At 42.0% G+C, this 22,099-nt stretch overlaps 1 protein-coding gene across 5 annotated transcripts in view; it reads left to right on the top strand.

The window, feature by feature from the left end:
- The window catches only part of vps13b (vacuolar protein sorting 13 homolog B), a 317,427-nt gene that overhangs the window by 205,555 nt on the left and 89,773 nt on the right, over positions 1 to 22,099 (top strand). For all 5 annotated transcript variants that reach the window (XM_085178382.1, XM_085178384.1, XM_085178380.1 and 2 more), the window contains 4 exons: positions 5,128 to 5,469; positions 6,104 to 6,524; positions 6,748 to 6,885; positions 13,038 to 13,433. In XM_085178382.1, coding sequence (XP_085034508.1) covers positions 5,128 to 5,469; positions 6,104 to 6,524; positions 6,748 to 6,885; positions 13,038 to 13,433 — 1,297 coding nt within the window. The remainder of the gene's footprint in view (positions 1 to 5,127; positions 5,470 to 6,103; positions 6,525 to 6,747; positions 6,886 to 13,037; positions 13,434 to 22,099) is intronic.

Here is a 22,099-nt window from a genome sequence, read left to right as displayed (position 1 = left end):
AGGCATGAGAGAAAAACGTTTTTGAAGTTCAATTATAAAACAGAGGCTTTGGTCGCCACATCTTCCAGAGCCAGGTCTTTGTTGAGAAGCAAACTGTAGTTCCCCACATGGACCACATTAACTCGCTCTCTTTACAGTTGTTCTTTCCATTCTCCCGCCTTTATCATTTCGCATCTTTGTTTCTGGGCCAGAGCTTTTCCAAACTATAGGGCAGCTGGAAACCAAAGAACATCATCTCTGCATTCATGTTCTTGTCGGTTCATCTTTCCTTTGTTTTTTCAGTTAGGTGTTTCACAAGCCCCTCTCTCATGCTCCTCTGTTTAGACCAGCCATCTCCTCGCTTCTGCCCCAGTCGGTCTTTCCGGATGAAAAGTGTTCCAACTGACCCAGTGCTTTAGGAATGTCAACATGCATAAATTATTACTGTCACCGCAGTGTTTGCTTTCCCCCCGTGAGTCACGTGGCATCAAAGGAGCGAGAGATTCTCTGACATGGTAAGCAAAATATTCCCACATTGTTATTCCTTTGGTCCACACCAATAGATGGAGAAATGGAGTAAGGAGAGCTATCTGGGGACCTGGAGCGTGGAAGGAAAAAACAAAATGGTTCGGATATTGTCTCTCGTGTTCCTTTGAGAAACATGTTGCTAAACCCTGGCGGAGTAAACCCACCCACCAGCATTACTGGGTGGAGGGAGCTTGTTAAAATGGCCCCACTTGGCGCCCTGAGCTTTGGAGTACACTGTTTAAAGTACAGTCGACAGTCACGCCGAAGCACTCGGCATCCATTTGCGAGCTCTGGGGTCACGACCTTCCTTTACCTCTTTGTTGTGGTTCAGTTAAAGTGCATAGCAGGTTGCCTTTGTTATTGAAACAAAGTTTAGTGTGCTAAATGACTGCCTTTGATGCCCTTTCTTGCTCTGCATTATGGCGTACAAAGCAGTGACTTCATATTATAAATGTCTTCCCTCCTCTGTTTCCCTCAAGAAAATAAGCAAGTGAGTTGTGGTTTCTAATGGCATGTGGTAACGTATTATTGTTATTTTGATTAAGATGAGGTATTGCTGCATTGAAGTTTTCCTTCATTGGCACAATAACACAGAGGCCTGCTATCAGCTTTATGCTTCTGGTAAACAAAAGTGGGTAGCACAGCAGGGGCTTAACATATAAACTTTGATGTAGTCAAGATACAGAAGTTAATTTCAATGTAGGCATTTTGCAAGCAAGTAGCTGAACTGAATAGTGCTGTCAGAAAGATTTAGTAATGACTTCCCGTGTTTTTCAATGGGAATTCTACTGGAGTTACAAGAGAACATGGGAAAAATGGGATAAACCATTTTTCTACTAAAAATGCATGAAAAGTGGCTCAGTTCCCTAAGCTGACCTCACCTGGCTGCTATGGCTACTGCAACAGCCTGTCATTCACTGGAGGAATTCAAGCTGAAGCATTTCACTAATAAATCAAGAAATCTCTGTATGCCTCTCTGAGTGCTCTACACATATCTCATCAGCCATTCATCCAGGCTGCTTTAAACGTGGCCAGTGTATTTCTTGGGGATAAAGGAATTTTAGTCTCATTTAGTGCTATTTTTGTGGGTTTTATCCTGTTGTACCATTTCAGTCTGGGAACTTTTGGGAATCCTTGTATTATACGAACCTGAATGTAGTTGGACTACAGTTTGGATATGTGGCTATTAAATGGGCCGTCTTGAAAGGAATAATAGTCACCTTTGTTACTTGGATCGTATTTATTTTATTCTTTCCTGTCGACTACCATGGACTTCCCTACCATCTTAAAAATCCAGATTTTCATGATCCCTGATCCCGAATGGCAACTTTCTTTTCATTCATCTGGAAAGCATCAACTGCATATGTGATATTCAAATGTAAAAAGTATGCTGTCATATTTGACTAGCCAGCCAGCACTGTGAACGGGTGGCATTTGGATGATGTGACACTTGCTTCCGAGTGTTAGCCTTTCTTCAGCAAGCTGTTCTGAGTTACACTGATAGAAATGGGGTCAGGAGTCACACAGATGCACTGTGATATGATTGGCACTCAGGAGACTCATGGTTTCACACTTTGGGGATTATCCTTCATTTTCCAGAATGCTCTGCCTGGAGACTCTGATGGGATGACCTCACGATTGGCTGGTGGGGGTTCGGGTGTGGAGGGATGTGTATGTGTGCGTAGTTGCACGTTCATGATCACGATCACCTAAGTCCAGAGGAAGATTGCATTGGGATCTGGAAAGAGTGTTTCCAGTGAAGCCATTATATAATATAATAGAAAGTAATAGCTGGAAAAGGGGATTCCAGCTGGGACCGGTCCTGTAGTTACAGTCAATGTTTGTATTTTAAATTTATTGCCCTCAATAATTGAATAAATTGGTATAAAGTTAATGCATATAGAGGTATATGTTTTCTTTGTATACATGCTGTTTTTTTCCAGTTAGTAGGTACAATAGGGATCTAACTAAGCTGCAAGAAGAAGAAGCAGCAAGTTAAAGTGATTGAATAGCCACTGACTTCATGTGTTTATGCGTACATGTTTGTGAATACACTGATTGAATGCACGAACTTATGAACACTGTGCATTTGGCACGTTTTTTCATTGTCTCTCTTCCTGCGTGGCTCTGATTGTGTTCCCCATCATCCCTTATTCCACTTGTAAGCACATCTAAATATAGACCAAAAATTTGCTTAGGGGGCACTCTGCTAGTAGTGGTGGTTAAAGAGAAGATGGGGTATTTGCTGTAATTGTAAATGCATGTGTACAGCCTACGTTTGGGAAGGGAGAAAAGCATAAAGAGCGTCTGGCAGGTTCTGCTGGCACGCTCTCTTTCCCAGCTGCTATGCAGCTTATTTGTCCCTTCCAATGTCGGGTGCTCCTCGGAGGGGATGTTTTGCCTTTGCTGAATACCTTTTCAAATACCTCCTTACCTCAGTGCAAGTTTCACTCGCTTAACTTAACACACATGGAGACAAGTCCAGGCCCTTTCTGCCTTCTCTCTCCTCCTCATTGCTTGGAAAATCTGACATTTCTACAGAAAAGAAATGCACACATCCTGTCCTCATTATGGCAGAGAAAGGAAGGGGATCTGGCTAGGCCAATCCTATGGAAGCCCCACACATGAGGCCAGTTGAACAGAACAGGCAGGCAGGCATGCTGCTGCGTTTTATATGGCTCTTGTTCTTAGCCTTTGATGACACTGTTTAGAATAGGAAATATCTAATAAGTCAAGTATTCTGTCTAATGTGCTGCCAGTGGGTTTAGTGTTTGCCTGGAGGTCTTGAAACACTATCTCCGCCACAGCAATAATATACATTTAAAATTCTCATTGGAGTGTGTGGAAGGGAGTGATGCAGAGAAAGAGAGGGGGCAGCTGAGAGTACATGCTGTAATAGCAACCATGTGCAGACTGGAGCAGATGAGGGTGGGAGAGAATGGGACACACCTTGGGTCTGTCTCCTGTGTTTTACAATTCATCATGTTTCAAAAGACAGCAGTAGCTAATCGAAACTGACGCTGTTCCTGTTTACATGGATGGGAAACACTGGGGATAGGCCTCAGTCATGGTGTAACTGGTGTTGGAACTGGTGAGTAACTGACTACTCATGCTGCGTCTAACAAACCTGTACAGTATAAGAGGAGGGATTTTTTTGATGTGAAGTAGTGGTCAAACACACCAGACCCACCTTATATGCTTACATGAGACCTGTTTGCATTCTTTCATTTTTTCCTTTTTTCTTACGTCAGCCTCTGCTCCACTTTAACAAAGTGCTTCTGTGTGTTGTGATCCAAACAGTTTTTCTTAGCATCTAGAAATGTTTCCACACATTTGGGAATTTTTTCAAAAAGTCAAATCATTTGGATATTCCAGCTATATATATGTCAGTTCTGGAAACATGTCCAGTAAGGGATTTGGTAGGTAGCATTTAGTTTTAGTTATTTGTCTCATATCTATCCCATGGGAGCTAATGGCAGCTTCTTTGTAGCCTTGGAAGATGGCATTCTTTGGTAGCAGAATAAAGATGCCGGTTTTCATTGTCACTTGAAATCCAGCAACAGTGCTCGCGTTGATTTATATCATCTGTCACTGCAAGCTTTTTATTGCCACAACGGCTGGAACCTTCCCGACATCCGTTAGCTGGAGCCAAGCATAAAATCTCAGCTGCTTCATACATAATACCACAGTAACTACACAAAACATTTTGATTTGCTGGGGTGAGGCTCTTTTTTTGTAGACATTTCCAATATTGTAAGAAGTGCAAAAGGATTTTTAGACCACAGTAAAAAGTCCCAGAGCATGCCTTTAATGTCTCTGTGGCTGTACGATGCTTCCCTTCTTTGGTCAATTTGTCCATGGATTCAATCAAATGAGTTATTTGATTTGTGTTCTCTCATAAAGCCAGGACCGACACAAGAAACTGATTTACAGATTTAAAAAAACAAAACAGCAAATGTTCTCCAGTTTCATTTGCTTCCCTTATCTCCATGGTGATGCTAACACACCAGCTTGCTTTGGTTTGAGATAAGGTCATGTCTTTTATTGCAAACAGACTTCTCTTTTTTAAACCATAATTTTTTATCATAAAGTGGTAATTATTATTGTGTATTTACACTCTTTACCTTATAATTTCATGGCTTGCACAGGTTAGTAGCCATACTGCTTACGTTAGCTGCTGATAGCTGTTATCAATTTACAAAAAGCAAACATGATAAAGCTAAGTTACATTACCTAGACTTTTATGGTTTTCTTTCTTTGCATGTCAGTGAACAACAGGTCCGCCCTTACAAGGGTGGAGGTACTAGTACATCCATCCATCCATCCATCCTCCTCTGCTTATCCAGTTCAGTTGGTTTGCATTCATTCTAGTGATGGATTTTACACTTTTGAAAAATAGCATTTTGGTCTTTTTCAACAGTTTTTTACAGTTCTGCTGTTTTACTAATCTTTTAATCGCCTTAATTTTCTGCGAAGCTTGTTGTGCTCTGGTGAGAAGCACAAAACACAAAAGCTTTTTTTCCTCGTCCTGCTAATGCTAATAACCTTTGCACTTTTTTTTTGCCAAGAACATATGCATCTGTGTCAACATGGCTTTCCCTTCAATGTTTTTATATACAGCTGCGTCGGCATGAGCAGACGCGAGGTGGTCGAGACCCCGTAGCGGGCGCTGACTCTTCATCGCGGCACAGTGGGACTGGACAGGACAGCGGCTTCGGCAGTGACAGCGCTCGCATCCGTATTGTGCAAATTGAGCAACAAAGCGGGGCCAGTCACCACTGCATTGCCAGACCCTCCCACAAGTCCACCATTACCAAGAACCTAAGCTTTATCCCCTTTGACATCTTTCTCACCGCTAGTAGGCTGTCTGTGATGACCTATGCTTGCTCCAGCCCTCCAAAGGCAATTCCCTCTCTGTCGGATATTCCTGGCACACCGGAAAAGATGCAGCCTGGGGATAAGGTAAATAATAAAAGCTTGTCACATGGAAGCTCTTGCACGCATCAGTTTCTGGATCTCTTTGTTATCCACGTGTCTAGAATTATAATAGAAAACATGCTCAATAGCATGCAGTGTTATTATGTTATTATAAGAGTTATAATGTTTGAGTTTTGCAGCAGGTTGATTTTGTACAGTTGTCTAATTGAAAATAGAATTTGTAATTATTTTGTGTGTCTGATAAAAGCAGTTTCATACAGTCTAAATTATAACAACTCAATTTAATATAGTGCAACATGGACCATCAGTGCTCATCTGTCCACATAATAACATTAATATACTGTGTGTGTATTTATGCTGATAAATCATTTCAAAAGATTCCCACAGTCTAAGCAGATGTGGAACTCAAAGACATCTGGGCACCAGTTCAACATAAGCCCACTCAAGATAGAAAAGCAAACAAATAACCGTGTTGTGCATTTGGAGCTGATAAATTAAACTTGCTCACATCTACACAGAGTGCACATTATGTTTTTTGGTTCAAGTTTTTATAAGCAGCACCAAACAGCCCGATTTGATATGTATAAGGTCAACAGAACCAAAGTAAGATCCTCAAATTCCAGTGATTTCATAGGAGATTCCTTTTTATCTGATTCAGGTTGGAAAGAGTGCCCTCAACCAGCCTGAGACCAGCCTCCAGTCTGAGTCACATTCAGCCTCGGCATCCCCAACTCCAGATCTGCCTCCAGCTACCCAGAGTTCACTTGCTGGCTTGACTGCTGAGGACATCCTCAACAGCAACACCTCCCAGCCGGCCTCTCCACTGCTGAGAGGCAGCCTGCTCTCCCTGGATGGCCTGCCTACTCCGACACGCTCCTCAGCCCGTCAAGCACTTGGTGTAACCATAGTTAGGCAGCCTGGGAGAAGAGGGGCTGGCGACCAGGTGTTGGAACCCCTCTTGTACCTACAGGTGATGCAACCTTCTGCCCTTCTCAGCTGTCACCACCGCAAACAGAGGATGGAGCTGTCTGTGTTTGATGTGTCCTTAAGAGGAGTAGCTGCTGACTACAAGTGTCTAGGTGAGAGAGATAAGTAAATATGTTCCACTGATTGGCTGGGGATACTTTTAAAGATTAAATGGATTCAAATTTTGTTATTAAACTGTAGATCCTGGACAAATTGACTTCCATCTCCCCCCATGAGTCATATTCACTCAAACTAATAAATGTGAAACTTCCTGATGTTGACATGTATGACCTTTTATTTTTCTATTCATGTTTTTATCTGCCTCGTTTTGTTCAGACCCGGGAAAGACTCTACCAGAATCTCTGGACTACAATGTGTTTTGGCTGCAGACAGTATCAGGAGAGGTGGACAGTAAAACAGGGATTCCTCCCCCTCTGCTCTGCCTCCAGATTAAAGATTTCTTAAATGGACCAGGTGGGAATCGTGCACACACGCACACACTTTTGTGTACTCATGCAAAAAAGGTGGGTGGGATTTAACAAAAGGGGGGCAGGTTTTTTTGTTTCTTTTTACACTGGTCCCAGTACGTTTGGATGGCTTCTTTCCCTCAATATATGAAATCATCATTCTGTATTTACTTGGATTTAAATTTGTTTGATGATCCCAAACATTTAAGTGGGACAAATATACAAAATTCAGGGGCTAAATACTTTGTCACAGCGCTGTATTTTAGTTAAAACAACAACATGCTTCATTTTTAGCACTGACTTGCACAACATCCTCTGGTGTATAATACCATCCAAAAATCCAGTTTCAGCTCTGGGTTCATTTTAGTCACTTTACTTTTATCCATAAGTTCTTGTTTTTCTTTCTGTGTTTAGTCTTATAACAGCAGTTCAAACTGTCATCCTTAAACACAGCAATTTCACAGCCAGTTTTCTATATACTGCACACGAGTAAACACATGTGTGAGCACGTGATGAGAAAATTATAAGTAACATTATGGATGTTTGCTTCGGAAAGCCACTGATATCGCAGGTGTCCGTAGTCTCATGCTTCTTTGAATTTGCCTGTCACTGTGTTTGGTTCTCTATTTTTAACTTGATATGATATCCATATGAGTAGCTTTAAGCTAAGGTTTTTGACCTAAGGGTGTGGTTGACATTCTACACAAATACAAGAGCAATAAATAAAAGTGTGAGTGGGCCTTTGAGTCTCAGTGTGCACAACCTTTTTATCCCTGTGAGTGTGTGTAGGCGCAGAACATCCTCCAGAGTTCAGCTCCCTGAACCCAGGCCAGATGTTGCAGATGCATACACACTGACACCTAACTACAGACATACTTTGACATATAGCCCGTCTTTCTTCCACATGCATACAATCATGAACATATACTGTGCGTGTATACAGGGAGCACAGGATGGACTGTAGGTGTTATTGATGATAGTTTAGCAAAGCATATCACTCCCTTGCTCCCACACACTTTACTTCCTGCTGTCAGCTGAAAGCCCTTAGCTGCTCTGTCCACCTGGAGGCCCACAACACAATACAATGCAGCTCTATGTACACCCCAACAATCACACAGTACAAGCAAACACAACCGGATCCATCAGTGACGCCACTAACCAATGAGTGAGACCTTTGCACGAGTCCAGATTGCATAACTGTTTTAACAGATTTTAAGGTATATGGTAATAAATGATACTTCACAGTATGTACATTAAGGAGTGGAAAGAGAGTGTCCTGCAACATTGGTATGCTTTAATCTGCCTGTGGAAAAGGGTAAGAAAGAGGAGCAGTTATCGCTCAGGTGCATGGTGGGTTAAATAGATTCAGTTTATTTGTTTATTAGGTTATTAAAAAGTGTATATGGCTCAGTGTTGATTTGTTTATAGAAGCCCTGTCCTTTTCACTGAACAGAGTTATGTCTCTAATGATAATTATACTGTAGTTATATCTGATGCCTGAGTGCAGCTGAAGTGGAGATGCCAATAATGTGAAATTACAGTCAGGTGTTTCCCTTGAACTAATAAAGAGATGAGCTATCTCTCTCTCTCAGTAGGATTAGCTGCATCACAATCACTCACATTCATTCTCTTTGCACACAAACACACAGACACACACACACAAAACCATACCACATGACTCAGACAGGATCCAGGCTCAGTGTGAGGTTGCTCCGGGTCAGGCTCTGCTGGAAATTTCGAGAATTGACCACACATGCTACTGGTTCTTCCTCACCCCTTCAACCACACAGTCACACACTCCGACACATGCATCCATACACACACTTTCAGCTTTGTGTTGTTTAGTTGGATAACCCTCTGGGGAAGATAATTATCGTCTTCAAGGTCGGGGGAGAAAAGGAAGAAGTTACACAGAGCAGAAGAATCCCAATACCGGAGGTTGTTTTTGTAGAAGACCGTTATTCACAAAATGTTTGGACGGGACACTGAAAAATTATTTTCTAATTCATGAATGAATCACTAAGTACTTCAAGAAATGCCTTGACTAGGATTGACTAGCTGAAAACTGGATTATGAAGAACAAATGCATTTAGCCTTTTATTCATTTGTCCTTCTGTTGTTTTTACAGGTGATTTATTTGTGTGTAAGTCTCTGTAACTATGTGGGTGCTGCTATGTGTATCATGTTTGGCGGCCCCGACTTTAATTTGACAGTTCTTCACATTTAATTTATCTCAGCCCAGCACAGACGGAGAGAAGACAGCCGTGAGGCCACATCTTGCTGTGTGTTTACAGCAATATGCTCGCAATTTCAGCAGCATTTATTCAGCAAGACCAATCAAAGCGGCCCTCCCAAGGATGCTGAGTGGGAAACACTTGTAACATGTGTACTGTAAACTGGATGGTGTTTCAGCATTGACCCCCACTCAGCAGCTGCTCATCAAATACATGCGCGCGCTCACATAAACACAACTAATGCCGATGCTTACAGAACGTCAGCCTTTTCAGAACTACTTGAGTTCAAGGCTTGACCAGCGGAGACATAGACGATAAAGTCCTGAGTGGATCGGGGGGTTTTTCAACTCGAGCAGTAACCAGTGAGCACACAAATACGCATACTTTCCCTCCCTGCTCATTTTTTGTTAGTCATGTCCAGAATCGTAACTGCTACCACTCGAAGTCGAGATTCGCCTTTCCTCTGTAAAGAAGGAGCAGGTGATAGATTAGCTTGAACAAATTGGAAACACTGCTCTCTGTCCCTGGTTTCTGTCAAACCAGAGTTTGTAGAAATGTTGTCATTTACTGTATACAAGGGTGTGCCCCTCCGAACCATCCAGACCCTCTCTGATTCAAGTCATCTAAGTGACTTTTTTGTAATGTTGGGAAGCAACAGGTACCCCCCAAAATATTGTTTGCCCTTCCGAACCCAGAAAGAAACACATGCCCTTCACATACAGGCCCCGCGTAATTTGACACATTGCCACCTGTGTCAGACACAGGCTTTCCACTGTCAAGTGTCAAGCATGAAAGTCAGCTAGAGAATTCAGAGGGGAGGGGGTGGGAATGAAAACAATGTTTCTGGTGGTTACGCATAATCACATATACCAACGCCAGGTTCAAAGTGGGGACAGCATCACACGTGACCTCACCAAAAAGCCACAGTAACCTGGGTAGTAAAACGTATTTGATCTCCCACACTACTCTGCAGAGGGGTGTGTGTGTTTGTGCGTGTGTGTATACCTCTGTTAGACCTTGATCTTCCACTTTCTCCAGTGCTAATAGAGGCTGACACCTGAGAAGGGCCAGTCTGTGAGTCCCTGCAGCCTGTTCACATTAAGGCCTGTTATTTAAAAGTATGCAAGCACCACCTTTCAGCCTTCAGGCTGGACGTTTGCTCTTTGCACAAGCCTTCTACTGACAGTCGCCAGTTTAAAATATTTGTTACATTCAGGGCAAACGTCAGAGTGTTTTCAGCTAAATCATTCGTATATATGAATCTCATTGCTGTTAATGTACTTTTTTCAGTGCCCCTGCTTGGTGACAAAGGTTTCACCACATTTCTTTCAATATTTATATTTCTTGCCTTAAAAAAGAAAATCCCAGTCACCCATGGCCCCTGCTGGCACGCTGCTGGCACGCTGCTGGCAGTTTAAAATAAGAGTGACATTTATGTTTTTCCTTCACTTTACAGTATATATGGTTGAGGGAAGGCTTTATCGGATGTCACATCTTAATCCATAAATACAGAATTTACACTTTAGTCTGTAAAACCTAAAAGCCTTTCTTTCCCTCTTGAGGTTAAAGTTTCCTCTTTTTATGTCATCTTTGCCTAGTGAAATCACATGTTCCTACATCTGTCTCTGTTTCTCACAGATGATCAGCTCTAGAAAAGAAAAAAAACACGTTTTGTTCGATATGTGGAAATTTGATTAACTTCTGCAAAAAAACACTGGAGGCTGTACAGATGCTGTGGCTGTCTCTTCACAGTACTAAACCCCGATAGATAGCAGTGGCCTGTAATCATTTCACACTATAAAAAGGAGGAAACTTACTCTTTTTCCCACCATTCCTTAAGGAATGCTTAAATATAGAAATGGAAATTTAATATTTAACAATAAATATCCATACATTATGACATCCTGGTTACGAGCAGGAGGGAATTTATTCACTTTTCTTTAAAATCTAACTTTTCTTTAAAAGTATATACAGTTAATGCACAGTTTAGTGGAATACTTTGTTGATCATCGTTATTTAAAAGGTTAGTACCTTATTTCAGACATGGGCCTTACATGCAAGAAGGATAACTATAACCATGAGTTCCAGTCTAAAAAGTCTGGGTTATAGTTAGCCGTATCGACTTGCACTACTCAGTTTGAGTTGGTGAGTTTCAGATTAGTGAAAAAAATAGAATTACCTTGCCATCACTCCAGATTTGCCGTTGGTGGGGGGATAGGACCGGTAGGGTGTAGAAAGGAACTTTGGGAGTGAGTACAATGATAATGAGTACCAGGTCTCCATGTGCCGGGAGCCAGGCCATGGCACTAGCTCTGGCTGGTTGATCAGGGACATCTTTACTTGATTACAGGGATGGGTTGATTAGGTTGTGGGTGGAGGAAGAGTAAAAGATAGAAATGACTGAGCAAGAGAGAAGAAGCAGAAAGATGGCTTACATGAAACAGACGGGGAAAAAATGGATTGGTGAAGTAACATGGGAAGGGGAACAGAGGAACCTGGATGAACAGCTGCGTACAGCTATTTATTTCACCACTGTAAAGTTTCCTGGTGATAAGTCAAGTGGAAATGATAAGCTACATTGCACAGCAAATTCCACCTATCCTTCCTCCAGCTCGTCTCTGCAGTTATCCTTCCATTTGACCATGTGCTTTACTTCCGCTGAATTAAAATAGAAAGTATCCCAAAGGCAGATTCAGTCTGTGTGTGTGTGTTTTGGCCTTTCACTCTTGGCAGTGTTCCCGCTCATGTCATTTAGTGCTCTTACCTGGAGAGGAGGTAGACAGGGGGCCTAAAACCCTTAAGAGGCTGTAAACACTGGGGCCTTGATGAGACCATGAAAAACAGCTGCACTAGTTTTGGTTTGGGTTTTCTTTTTTTTTTTTCTTTTTTTGGGGGGGGGGGGGGGTGCTTCCCTCTCCCATCATCATGAGCAAGTGGAAAAATGGGATAATGGAAGTGGTGTAAAACGGCATTGAGTTAATTCATGTGTCTCTGTATATTCCAGTCAAGTGTTTGAAGGCTGCAGAGCACCAGAGAGTGAGAGAGAGATTGAACAGGAGAGAGTGGTCTCAGATTTACGCGGCTGGCACGAAGAAAACATTCTCTTCTGCTATTCCGCAGTGTCAGATTAGGATGTTACAACGAGACAATCAGGGATTTGTGCGTGCATATGTGTCCATCTAAGACGAGGAGAAGAAAGAGATTGAGACTGGGCCCAGCTGTCCTTTTAACAGTTTGCATGCAAAGTTGAGTGATTAGAAGAGAGAAGTTTGATTTATGAGACACAGCACCGTTTAGTATCCCATGGGTCAGATAGCTGAAAATCTGCTCAGTGGGACATTGATGAAGCCTGCCTTGTCTTAAAGCTCCCAAATGGATTTTATCCAATTTATGATGTTTTTCCAAATTTCAACAGCAGGTTTTAAAGACCAAAGACCACAGCCAACAGTGAATTTATTCAATTTTAGTTCCCATTTTGACATAGTTTAAGAGGCCCTGCTCTACAATTGGACAAGCCTAAATTGTTACTATATTATAAAAATATATATATACACATATACGTGTGTGTGTGTGTGTGTGTGTGTGTGTGTGTGCAAACAAAACACACAGATTCCCATAGAGACCTAGTTAGTCTGTTTCCATCAGGATGTATTTTTGTTTTTTCTGACTAATAAGTTATGTTTTTATTACTTGCTCAAACACTTTGCTCTCTCTGCTTCCAGCCCAGTTTTCTGTATCACTCAGCACTTCATAAATATAAGTCAGGATGTGCACAAGCACATGTCCACAGAGGGCGTCGTTGTTTGTAAAGTTTGCTAACAGCACAGATTCACTAACACTCTTTAATTTTGTATTTAATTTTATTTTTTTACTTTTTTATTTTTTGCTTTGTTGTCTGTCATCTGGTTTTTTTCTCTCTCCACAGCTGAACTGAACATGGAGCTATCACGTCCCTTGAAAATCAGTCCCACTTTGGCAAAGCTGGAGCAGGCCAAAGCTTACCTGAATAAAATCCTACCGAACTATACATGGGACAGCTCAAGTAAACCACCGTCTGCTTCCTCCACCCCTCATTCTTCCCCTGCAAAGACACTTCACAGGGCCTTTCCTCCCCGTGCAGACAAACAGCATCAGGCCTCAGCCCTGGGTAAAGCCAGCAGTGTTGGAGCGCTGGCACTCACCTTTCACAAGGTTTCTCTTCGGACTGCTCAGATTTTAGTGGTTATGGAGACTGACACTCATCCAATGAGGCCCAGCATGACGGTATCAGTGTCGGCCATGGCAGGAAGTCTGAACATGAAGCCAGGGTCTAGGATAGAAGGTGAGTAAACCTGTTTTTTTGGGGGGGTTATTACAGGTCAACTTAACAGGAACCAGAGGGACCAGCAGTGAATGTGCATGTAATGTTTGGTTACCAGGGCAACCCCTGTTCTCTAATATCCAAGCAAGGTATCTTATGATGGGAGGCGCATTTCAACATGACCATGAAAGCTTCACTAACTTGTCTAAGACGGACTAATGACTTCTAGGATTTTGAAAAATCTTTCAAAGTGATTTTTTGTTTTGATCCACACACCTCTCTCTCTGAACGGATCCCACAAACTGTTGAAGGGAGGTGAATAAACAGGAAACAATGAGGGAACTTGTGCTCTTCCTTGACTGTGAATGGGGAAAACATTGTTAGCTGTTACACAGCTTAGTGTAGAACGAAGCATCTTCCTCACGCTGCTTCTTTGGGGGAGGAAGGAACAATAAATAATCCATCGAGTGCTCAGGGCATGGATCTCCATGAGTGCTGCCTGCTGTGCTTCTGGCAGCAACCACAGTTCATATATTGTGTGTCATTTGTTTCCCTCCAGAGGAAGGGATGATGGCTTGATGCAGCAGCGGGGGTGGTGACAACGCCAGTGAAAGATGTTTAACTGTAATACTGTTGTGTCTGTGGCCAGTAGGACACTTGCTCCTCGGGGGACTGGACACTACTTTCCAGCCCTCTGAAGCCTACATTGTTGAAGTCTACATTGCACTCTGTCGTTGTGAAGACCGGGAAGGCCGGCAGTGGTTCTTACGGTGTGACTTTGTGGGGAAGGCAAAGGTCAAAAGCATCACTGTGCTTCTTCCTCAAGTCACTACCCTGCTCAGTGGTTATTGCCTCCCCTAAACAACTCCTTAGCACGTGAAAGCTCATATGGGGAATCCATATTGACTTGCTTGTCAAGCAGGCTGGAGAGATTGAACTACAGTGATTTCTGTCCTACTATGGCCAGGCCTATGATACAGCCATAGTCCTACATTGAAACCCAGAAACCCAGAGAATAAGCTCAATAACAACACATATCTTCTCCCAAGTTGTAGTCATCCAGTGGGAGGCTTATGTCCTGAAACAATTCAACCTAATAAGCTGAGATCAGGGTGACCATATTAGTACATGGAGGCTTTCAAACATACCATGTTACTTGGGAAGGATGGCTCCTTGATGTGAATGTGAATTGATGGTTTAGGTGGAGATGATGTGAAGGTGATAGATCGCTGGGCAGAGGGAGAATAGAATCCTCATCCTCGTCGCTATTGTCTCTGAGGGGATCAGTCAACAAGCTCAACTTCTTCTCTGCGTTCCTCTCTGGAGTCGAGGAGCTGTTTGGAAAGACAAAGAAATTTGGCCTCTGAGTCTTCGAACGTGTCCACCCAGCTAGTGTCAGCTGAGTTTGGTTTGTCACTGGGCTTTGCCACAGTACTGGAAAAGCAGCAATTTGCTTTTGAGGCTACCGACACTTGCAAACAGCGCTACAGGGTTCTTCCTATCATTGCATGGTAATGCTCACAAGAGATGGAATCTGTTAGCGATGGTGCATATTTGACACCCATACAGGCGATGTAGAGGTGACGGGAACTTTTCCCTAAGATGGTCAACCCGCACGAAGTCCCTAACCTTAGCGAGAGTGGCTTTTCCCTGAGAGGATCTACCAGTAGTCAGAAGCACTAATGCTCAACTTTGACAGCTAGCGAAACAGCTACACAAACACAAGCTCACCAGATGTACTACCTGCAACAATTCAAGAAGCAAATTAATTTTTGTAAGAAAAATATAATTACAGCATAAAAAAAAACTAATCCTGAAACCAAAAAAAAAAAATTAGGGACTAGATTGACAGTAGCGTCTGTGAACAGTTAAATTAATAATCCTTGTCCAAGTCTGCTGAGGAGCTCTAGCGATCTTACCAGGAAGAAAACAAGAATGTCTGGATTGGGGCCAGAGGCTATTAGAAAGGGAGTTGGCGAATCCTGTGTCCTTGAAGTGATTGGTCTGTTTTAGACAGACTTGATGGTAATGGAGCTTCTGTGATTGATGACACTATAAGGTGCTTCTCATAGTGGGATAGCGATTGATGTTTGAAGGAAAGCTAATGGGTAACAGTTTAATGGTATTGCCTAAGCACAGTTTACATTGTGAACATGGAAGTTAAGTAGGAAAACAGAACCGTGAGTCATAATTTTGCAGATTGCTAAAAATGGGCTTGGACCTTAAATGACTCATTGTTACATGTTCTTTTTGTGAAAACTGAAAAACATCAAACTCGTGATGTGATCCATTTCATTCTGCTATATTTCAAGATATGGCTACTTGCTTCAAGGAAATTCTTGAAACAGGTGGAGCTATGTTGGAAACATCTGTCATGACTTCACCCTGTTTGGCAGAAGTAACCAAAATTTAAGACTCTGTAATACTCTGTACATGTACATGCTTTTCTGTGGCGTGTCATTTGTCTAGTACCCGAACTCAGCATTTGGGCCAAGAGAGCAATGAATCCAGGCACCTTGAAAATACAGTACAGTTGCAAAGTGCTCCAGATATCCTATACAAATGTAGTATAGAACAGATTGTTCATTCATGTGCTCACCTCGATTACATTTTTTATTCCTTCAAATTAAAAAATATGCCTGAAATGCAATATGTTTAATTCAACAGCGAAAGCCTAAACCATTGTTTTGGTGAGTGTGCCTCTTTGTCACTATGTCACTGCATACCAATAGTGAAAGTATTTTCTTTCCATGCTTGTTGTATGATGTCTTTGCCTGTTTGGAAGGTTTTACATTCTGTCATTTACTCCCAGTGATGAAGACTGGGAATCAGATCGCACTGTTGCTTCTATTATTATTTGGAATATTGTTGTTTTTTACATGTGCGAGCAAAGTCCTCATCTGCCAACAACAGGGTTTGACAGTAAACTGTGAAGTGAGATGTTTGTGTTAGTCTTGGGTCTAAAGTTGTAGGACTGGGTGTATTTGATTACGTGGGTATGTGTGCATTTGGACATGAGAGAGACAGTTTTTTTTCACGCAGTTATGTATGAATGTGTTTGAGGGCAAGATGTTTGTTTTTGTGCTAGAACCAAACCCTGCCTTCATCAACACTGACTATTATCCAGGAGGCTTCACGGTGTTTCCATTATGACAATCAGAACCGCTAATGCTAATGTAAATTAAAGAGCTTCCAATTTCTTTGTGCAGCTGGGTGTGAGCCGGCGCACTATAACAGATGATGAGGGATTTTTAGTTTGTTTTTCACTTTTGCTGTTTCTTGGCACGTCTTCTAAATTGGACAGTAGATGGAAACAGAAGGATAAAATAGGTGGGGGGGGATTAGGGGGGAGGAGATGGCATGTGACATGATGGAGATGAAGACTTTCTCATTATCATTCAGGTAGATGTTTTTGTACCTCTGTGCCCTGAGCGGCACGTCCTCTGTTTACTGGGGCTGCAGAAGAACGAGGACAAGCTGAAACAAGGCTCCCTAAGTGCCTGCATCTGTTTTACAGATGTTGTTATATAGGGTTACTTCAGATAAAATGATTGTCAAAAATGTTAATTAAAACCTCAAACAATTTGCACTTTGTTTACTCGAATCTGCATAACTGCACGGTGACACAATACTCAGCAGTGCTGCCCTGAACTGATTTTCACCAGCTTTCAGCTTTCATCCATCTTTGATGTGTTGACTTTGATAAACACAGTTGAAACTGTGTGTGCAAGGCAGTGGAAACAAAGCAGTTTAGAGACAATAGCGCTAGTATGAAAGCTAATCCCGTCCCACTCACTGTGCTTTTGAATGACTCTACTATTTATAGTTATTACTCTTTCTTTTGCACTCAGTAATACGTTTCAAGAGATCCGTTCATAATAGTTCTTTGATTTGTTTACTTTAAACACAGGAAGTACAGATTGATTTGCCGTGAACTGTCTTTTCATGGGTATTGTTTTCTCCACAATTACCAGCACACTGAAAGCAAGCCATTAGAGCCTGACTTGATGCAAATAAAAAATATGGGGATCAGGACCGCTGGTGTTTATTGACATCGACTGGGTTATTCATCCTCAGTTTGGCTCTAAACGTCTTGAAATACTGGTTGTTGTTACGCCTCGAAAAACATAACCTCATGCGCGTCTGTTCCGAACAAGACATTATAACAACTGCCATAAAACTAATGCTGTCATCATGTATGGCAGACGTTTTACTCAACTCCTCTTACATCATATCTGAGTGCTTTGTGAAATACCTGAGACATCTTAGATCCTCTGTACAGATCTCATTAAAGACTGATATTTCATTTCAGCGCCTTTTCTCAGAGCACATGCTGAGCCATGATTTGAGTAAGACTTGGGAAGTTTACGTGGCACTAAATGCCTGTAAAGAGCCTCTTGTTTATATGGGGTAAGACATTAAAGCAAACTGAATAACATGTTTATCTCACCCAGTTGCATGCGGATTTTTTTTTCTTTTTGTTTACTTGACAACTTAAGCACACTTATAGATCACAACACACACGGCTTTTTTCCCCCATGGGTTTCTTCACATAGCGTTTCCAGATTTGTTGCCACTGAAAGGAGACAAACTGTCTCCAATTACACAGACTGATCACTAGTGACATTAGATGTATCTGCTGACTTTTAGCCTTAGCTGCACTGCCTCCATCACTCACCACTCTGGCCTACTCTGTGCCTTGGAAAGCGAATACCTTGGAATTTTCCAAAGATAAAGGTTGGGATTCCCATTCTGTAAGGTTGAGCCTTTGAGCTGCCACAATAAGTCAGCAGGAATGACCCCCCTGGGAGTAGCTGAACATGAGAGATGTAAGACAGGAGAATGTAGTGCGACTGCTTCTACAGTATGTATTACTACTGTTGCTGCTGTTGTTGCTGTGCTGGTCCTCAGTGGCAGGCTAAGACTGATGGAGCAAATCCTGAGCAGACCTCGCGTTGAGGCCTGTGTGTGTAAGGAGAAATGGGAGAGGGAGGAAGTGGGAGGGAGAAGTTGCGAAAGAAGAGAAGCAAGGGGTGTTGAGGATAAAGTAATAGAGGGAGAATAAAGTTAAAGCAGATTAATTAAATCAGGAACAAGGGAGTTGAGAAAAGAGCTTGTTGGAAATGGATTGAGAAGATAGGCCATAAGGCCATAAGAGAGAGGCATAAGGCACATGTAGACATATATAAGAGAGGACAGGGAGGCCACACTGTGTCCAGTGCAAGATCTCCCCAATATTTGTCATTGCGCTCACCTTATCCTACCCTGTCTTCATCATCCATGCAACATCTGGGGCTCTGTACCTGGTCTTGGGAACCCCCTCTCTGCCAGGGGACAAGATGGAGAGAGAGGGGATTAGGTTGACAGTGAGGTGTGTTACCAGATCCTGTGTTAATGAAAAGCAAGTGGAAGCCCGCATTCCTCCCTCCATCCACGAATCACCACTCCCCAAGGTAGGGGGGCATTTGTAGTTCAATGAAAGAAAGAAAGGAGGTGTGCAAAAGAGAGAGAACAGATGTCTTGGGGTCCATGAAACAAGACCCTCCCTAATCTCTCAGCTCTCTGACTGCTCATAGAGTGCCCCTGATTTCCTAAGAATGCACACACCCACACGTCCATAGACCCTGTTCCTATAGCGTGCTTTATTTTTGCGCATACAGGCTAAGTTTTGCTCTCAATCCCTTTCTTGTGTGGACCTCCAGCTTCTTCTTCCCTGCGTTTTACTCCAGCGCACTTGTAAATGAAAAATTCTTATTGTGAAACAAAGCGAAAGCTACCCATTGTTTATTTATGTCCTGTCTTTATCTTTCAGTTCAAGTTTTATTTTGTTTCTTTGGCCAATCTTTGAATTATGATCATGTCAGTTTGTTTACTCTGCTGAAAGAAAGCCACTCTCGTCCATCTATCACTTTATTTCTGCTTCAGTGGTCAGGAAAGAGCAGCTGAGTTAAGCCAAGCCAAGAAAAGATTTATATTTATCTGCTGTGATTTGGCACGCTCGCTATACTAATAAATTATTTTCAGCACATTAATAACAGAAATACTATGTCACAGAGAAGACGTGAGGAAGAGGGGTCCGCTCTGTTCAGGTATTTACCTCACATTTTTCGATTATAGAGAAAGATAGACTAAGTCAGCGGTCCCCAACCTTTTTTGCACCACGGACCGGTTTATGCCCGACAATATTTTCACGGACCGGCCTTTAAGGTGTCGCGGATAAATACAACAAAATAAAACTAGTACCGGTACCGAAAAAAAAGAAATTTTATTCATAACACACATGAAAAGACCAAGGAAAACCGAGTAAACGATAAAAACGATAACAAAGTAACGCTGAAAAACGATAAAAACCCTGAAAACTATACATTTCACACCTGAGCCTCAACTCTCGCGGCCCGGTACCAAACGACTCACGGACCGATACCAGTCCGAGGCCCGGGGGTTGGGAATCGCTGGACTAAGTAACTGTAAGAGAAAGCAAGTGTACATCTTCATGAATAAGGTAAATTACTATTTATACAGTTGTTGCTTTATATCTTTTATTACTTGCCATTAGTTTGCCACACAACTCTTTTTTTTAATTGTTCTACTTCTGTTCATATCCAACCAACACACACACACACACACACACAAATACCATTGGAGTAGCCAAAGAAAAAGAGGCATTTCTTATTGAGTTACATTTGAAAGCATCCATACGGAGCCCGAAGCTGTTTGAAAAACATTTCTCAAAGTCAGCTTAAAACCTGATAATTTGTCAGAACCTTAGGCTGGTTAAAAGAATATCATGTAATAGAATTTCCACTTTTAGGGGAAAAAAACATTCTGTGTATGTAGCACATAGACTTAGCTTCATATGTAGCGTTCTTATGAGAAATTACATTTAGTGCTGGAATAAATGCATATCTTGCATACACGATCTGCTTACGCCTTGCAGCTCTCATTGAACCCATATTTACTCTATTTGTAATGGCTTGGCTGACATGCAGCTTTTTGCACTGAGCTATTTTGGCCGATAGAGTCCCCTGCTACAAAACCAGTTTCCTCTAGTGTCCTATAGTGGTCTTGTGGTGAGTGAGTAGTGTATTTCTGTGGTGAGTGACAGTATATTACTCCTATTACTCTTACCATCCCAGAAGGTCTTCAGGGGCCTCTCCTGGTTATGTAATGACTCCTTTAGGTTTCTTCTAATTGATACCAGCACGTCGCTGAGTATAAATCAGCCAGGCAGTGGTCAGATAACGGCTGCCAGGGAGAAACCAACATGGTAAATCAGTCTCCGATCCTATCTAATCTATCTAATGTTTGCCAGAGATGTATTTCACTTCAGGAAGATTTCTACCCAAACTTTTCCCCACCACCCACTTGGTTCCTCGAGTGTCATAGGTTGTGCATTTGCCTGCAGTAGATATATGTGTGTGTGTGTGTGTGTGTGTGTGTGTGTGTGTGTGTGTACGTGTGCACTAGTTTACTAATCTACTAGCAGTGAAAGCATTAGGTACAGAAATCCAAATTAATTCTCAATGGGCTTTGTTTATTATCTTGACTCCATTCTAATAATTTAACACAAAATCATGTGTTATATTCAGTAATTTTATTAGACATTTTAATTGTCCACGTAGTTGTAACGTGGACAATTGTCAGTGCTATTCATACACATGCATCCATGGACTATAGCTGTGTATTTGTTCCTCACTTGTTACAGCTGTTTTACAGCTCTGATGTTTCTAGCAGTCACCTAAGGGGATATATAAAGACCAGTGCTATGTGTATAGTTCATTAGGGCTCAATGGTTTATTCAAAATTAATAAATAACCAGACGGTATATTATTATAGATGTGAAGGAAAAAAAGTATTACTCAACTTCTTAATTTGTTTTCCCCTATTTGTAACCACGATGTACTGTATGTAAATCGGGCAGAGGTGATTCACTGACATCTGTCCTCTGGCCTTATTGATCACCTCTCTTACCAGCTCTGTCTTAGATCAAGACAGTCCAAACAGCTGCCTGTGCACCTATATTTACTTCCTTATTAATCAAGTTCTTACTTCTCTCTTCTCCTCTTGGCCTTCTTGTGTCACTGTTTGGTTTTGTCTGTGTGTTTAATACTCATCATTTATAACTATATTGCATATATGCTATACAAAGCCCATATTTCAAATCGTCTCACCAGTATTGAAATATGTTACCTCCTTCTTGTGGCAGAATTTCACAGTCCGGCTGTGTAATGTCTTTGGGCTGTCTGCTGTCTCTGGAGACAAACCTACAAAGTGGTAATATGGTCATAAAGAGCAAAGGCAAGGATGGGAACAGGCTGAAGAAATGTGCTTCTGACTATTATTCAGCATGAAAGCAAGAACAGAGTTAGCGATGGAGAAAGAAAGGGATTCCCCCTCATTAAAACCACTCCCAATTAGGCTGATTATTGAAAGTGTTGGCTGCTGCTGCTGCTGGCTTTAACATCAGGATGCTGCGGTCAACCGGGCTGTAAATGACGCATGGTGAGACGGGAGGAAATGCTTTGCTACACACTCTGTGCGTGCGACTATGTGCATGTGTGTGTATTTATTTCCACTTGCTCACCTGGCTGTGCATGGTAAACGTCTGGATTTACATCTGTATGGATGTAGGCATTCGGCTCTACTTTGCTAAATGTGCCTATGTGTGACTGCACTTAACCTAAATG

This window comes from Neolamprologus multifasciatus, chromosome 11 (assembly GCF_963576455.1).
Source record: "Neolamprologus multifasciatus chromosome 11, fNeoMul1.2, whole genome shotgun sequence".
Taxonomy (NCBI): domain Eukaryota; kingdom Metazoa; phylum Chordata; class Actinopteri; order Cichliformes; family Cichlidae; genus Neolamprologus; species Neolamprologus multifasciatus.
The sequence above is the reverse complement of the archived record's forward strand: the minus strand, read 5'-3'. Positions and strand labels throughout refer to the sequence as shown.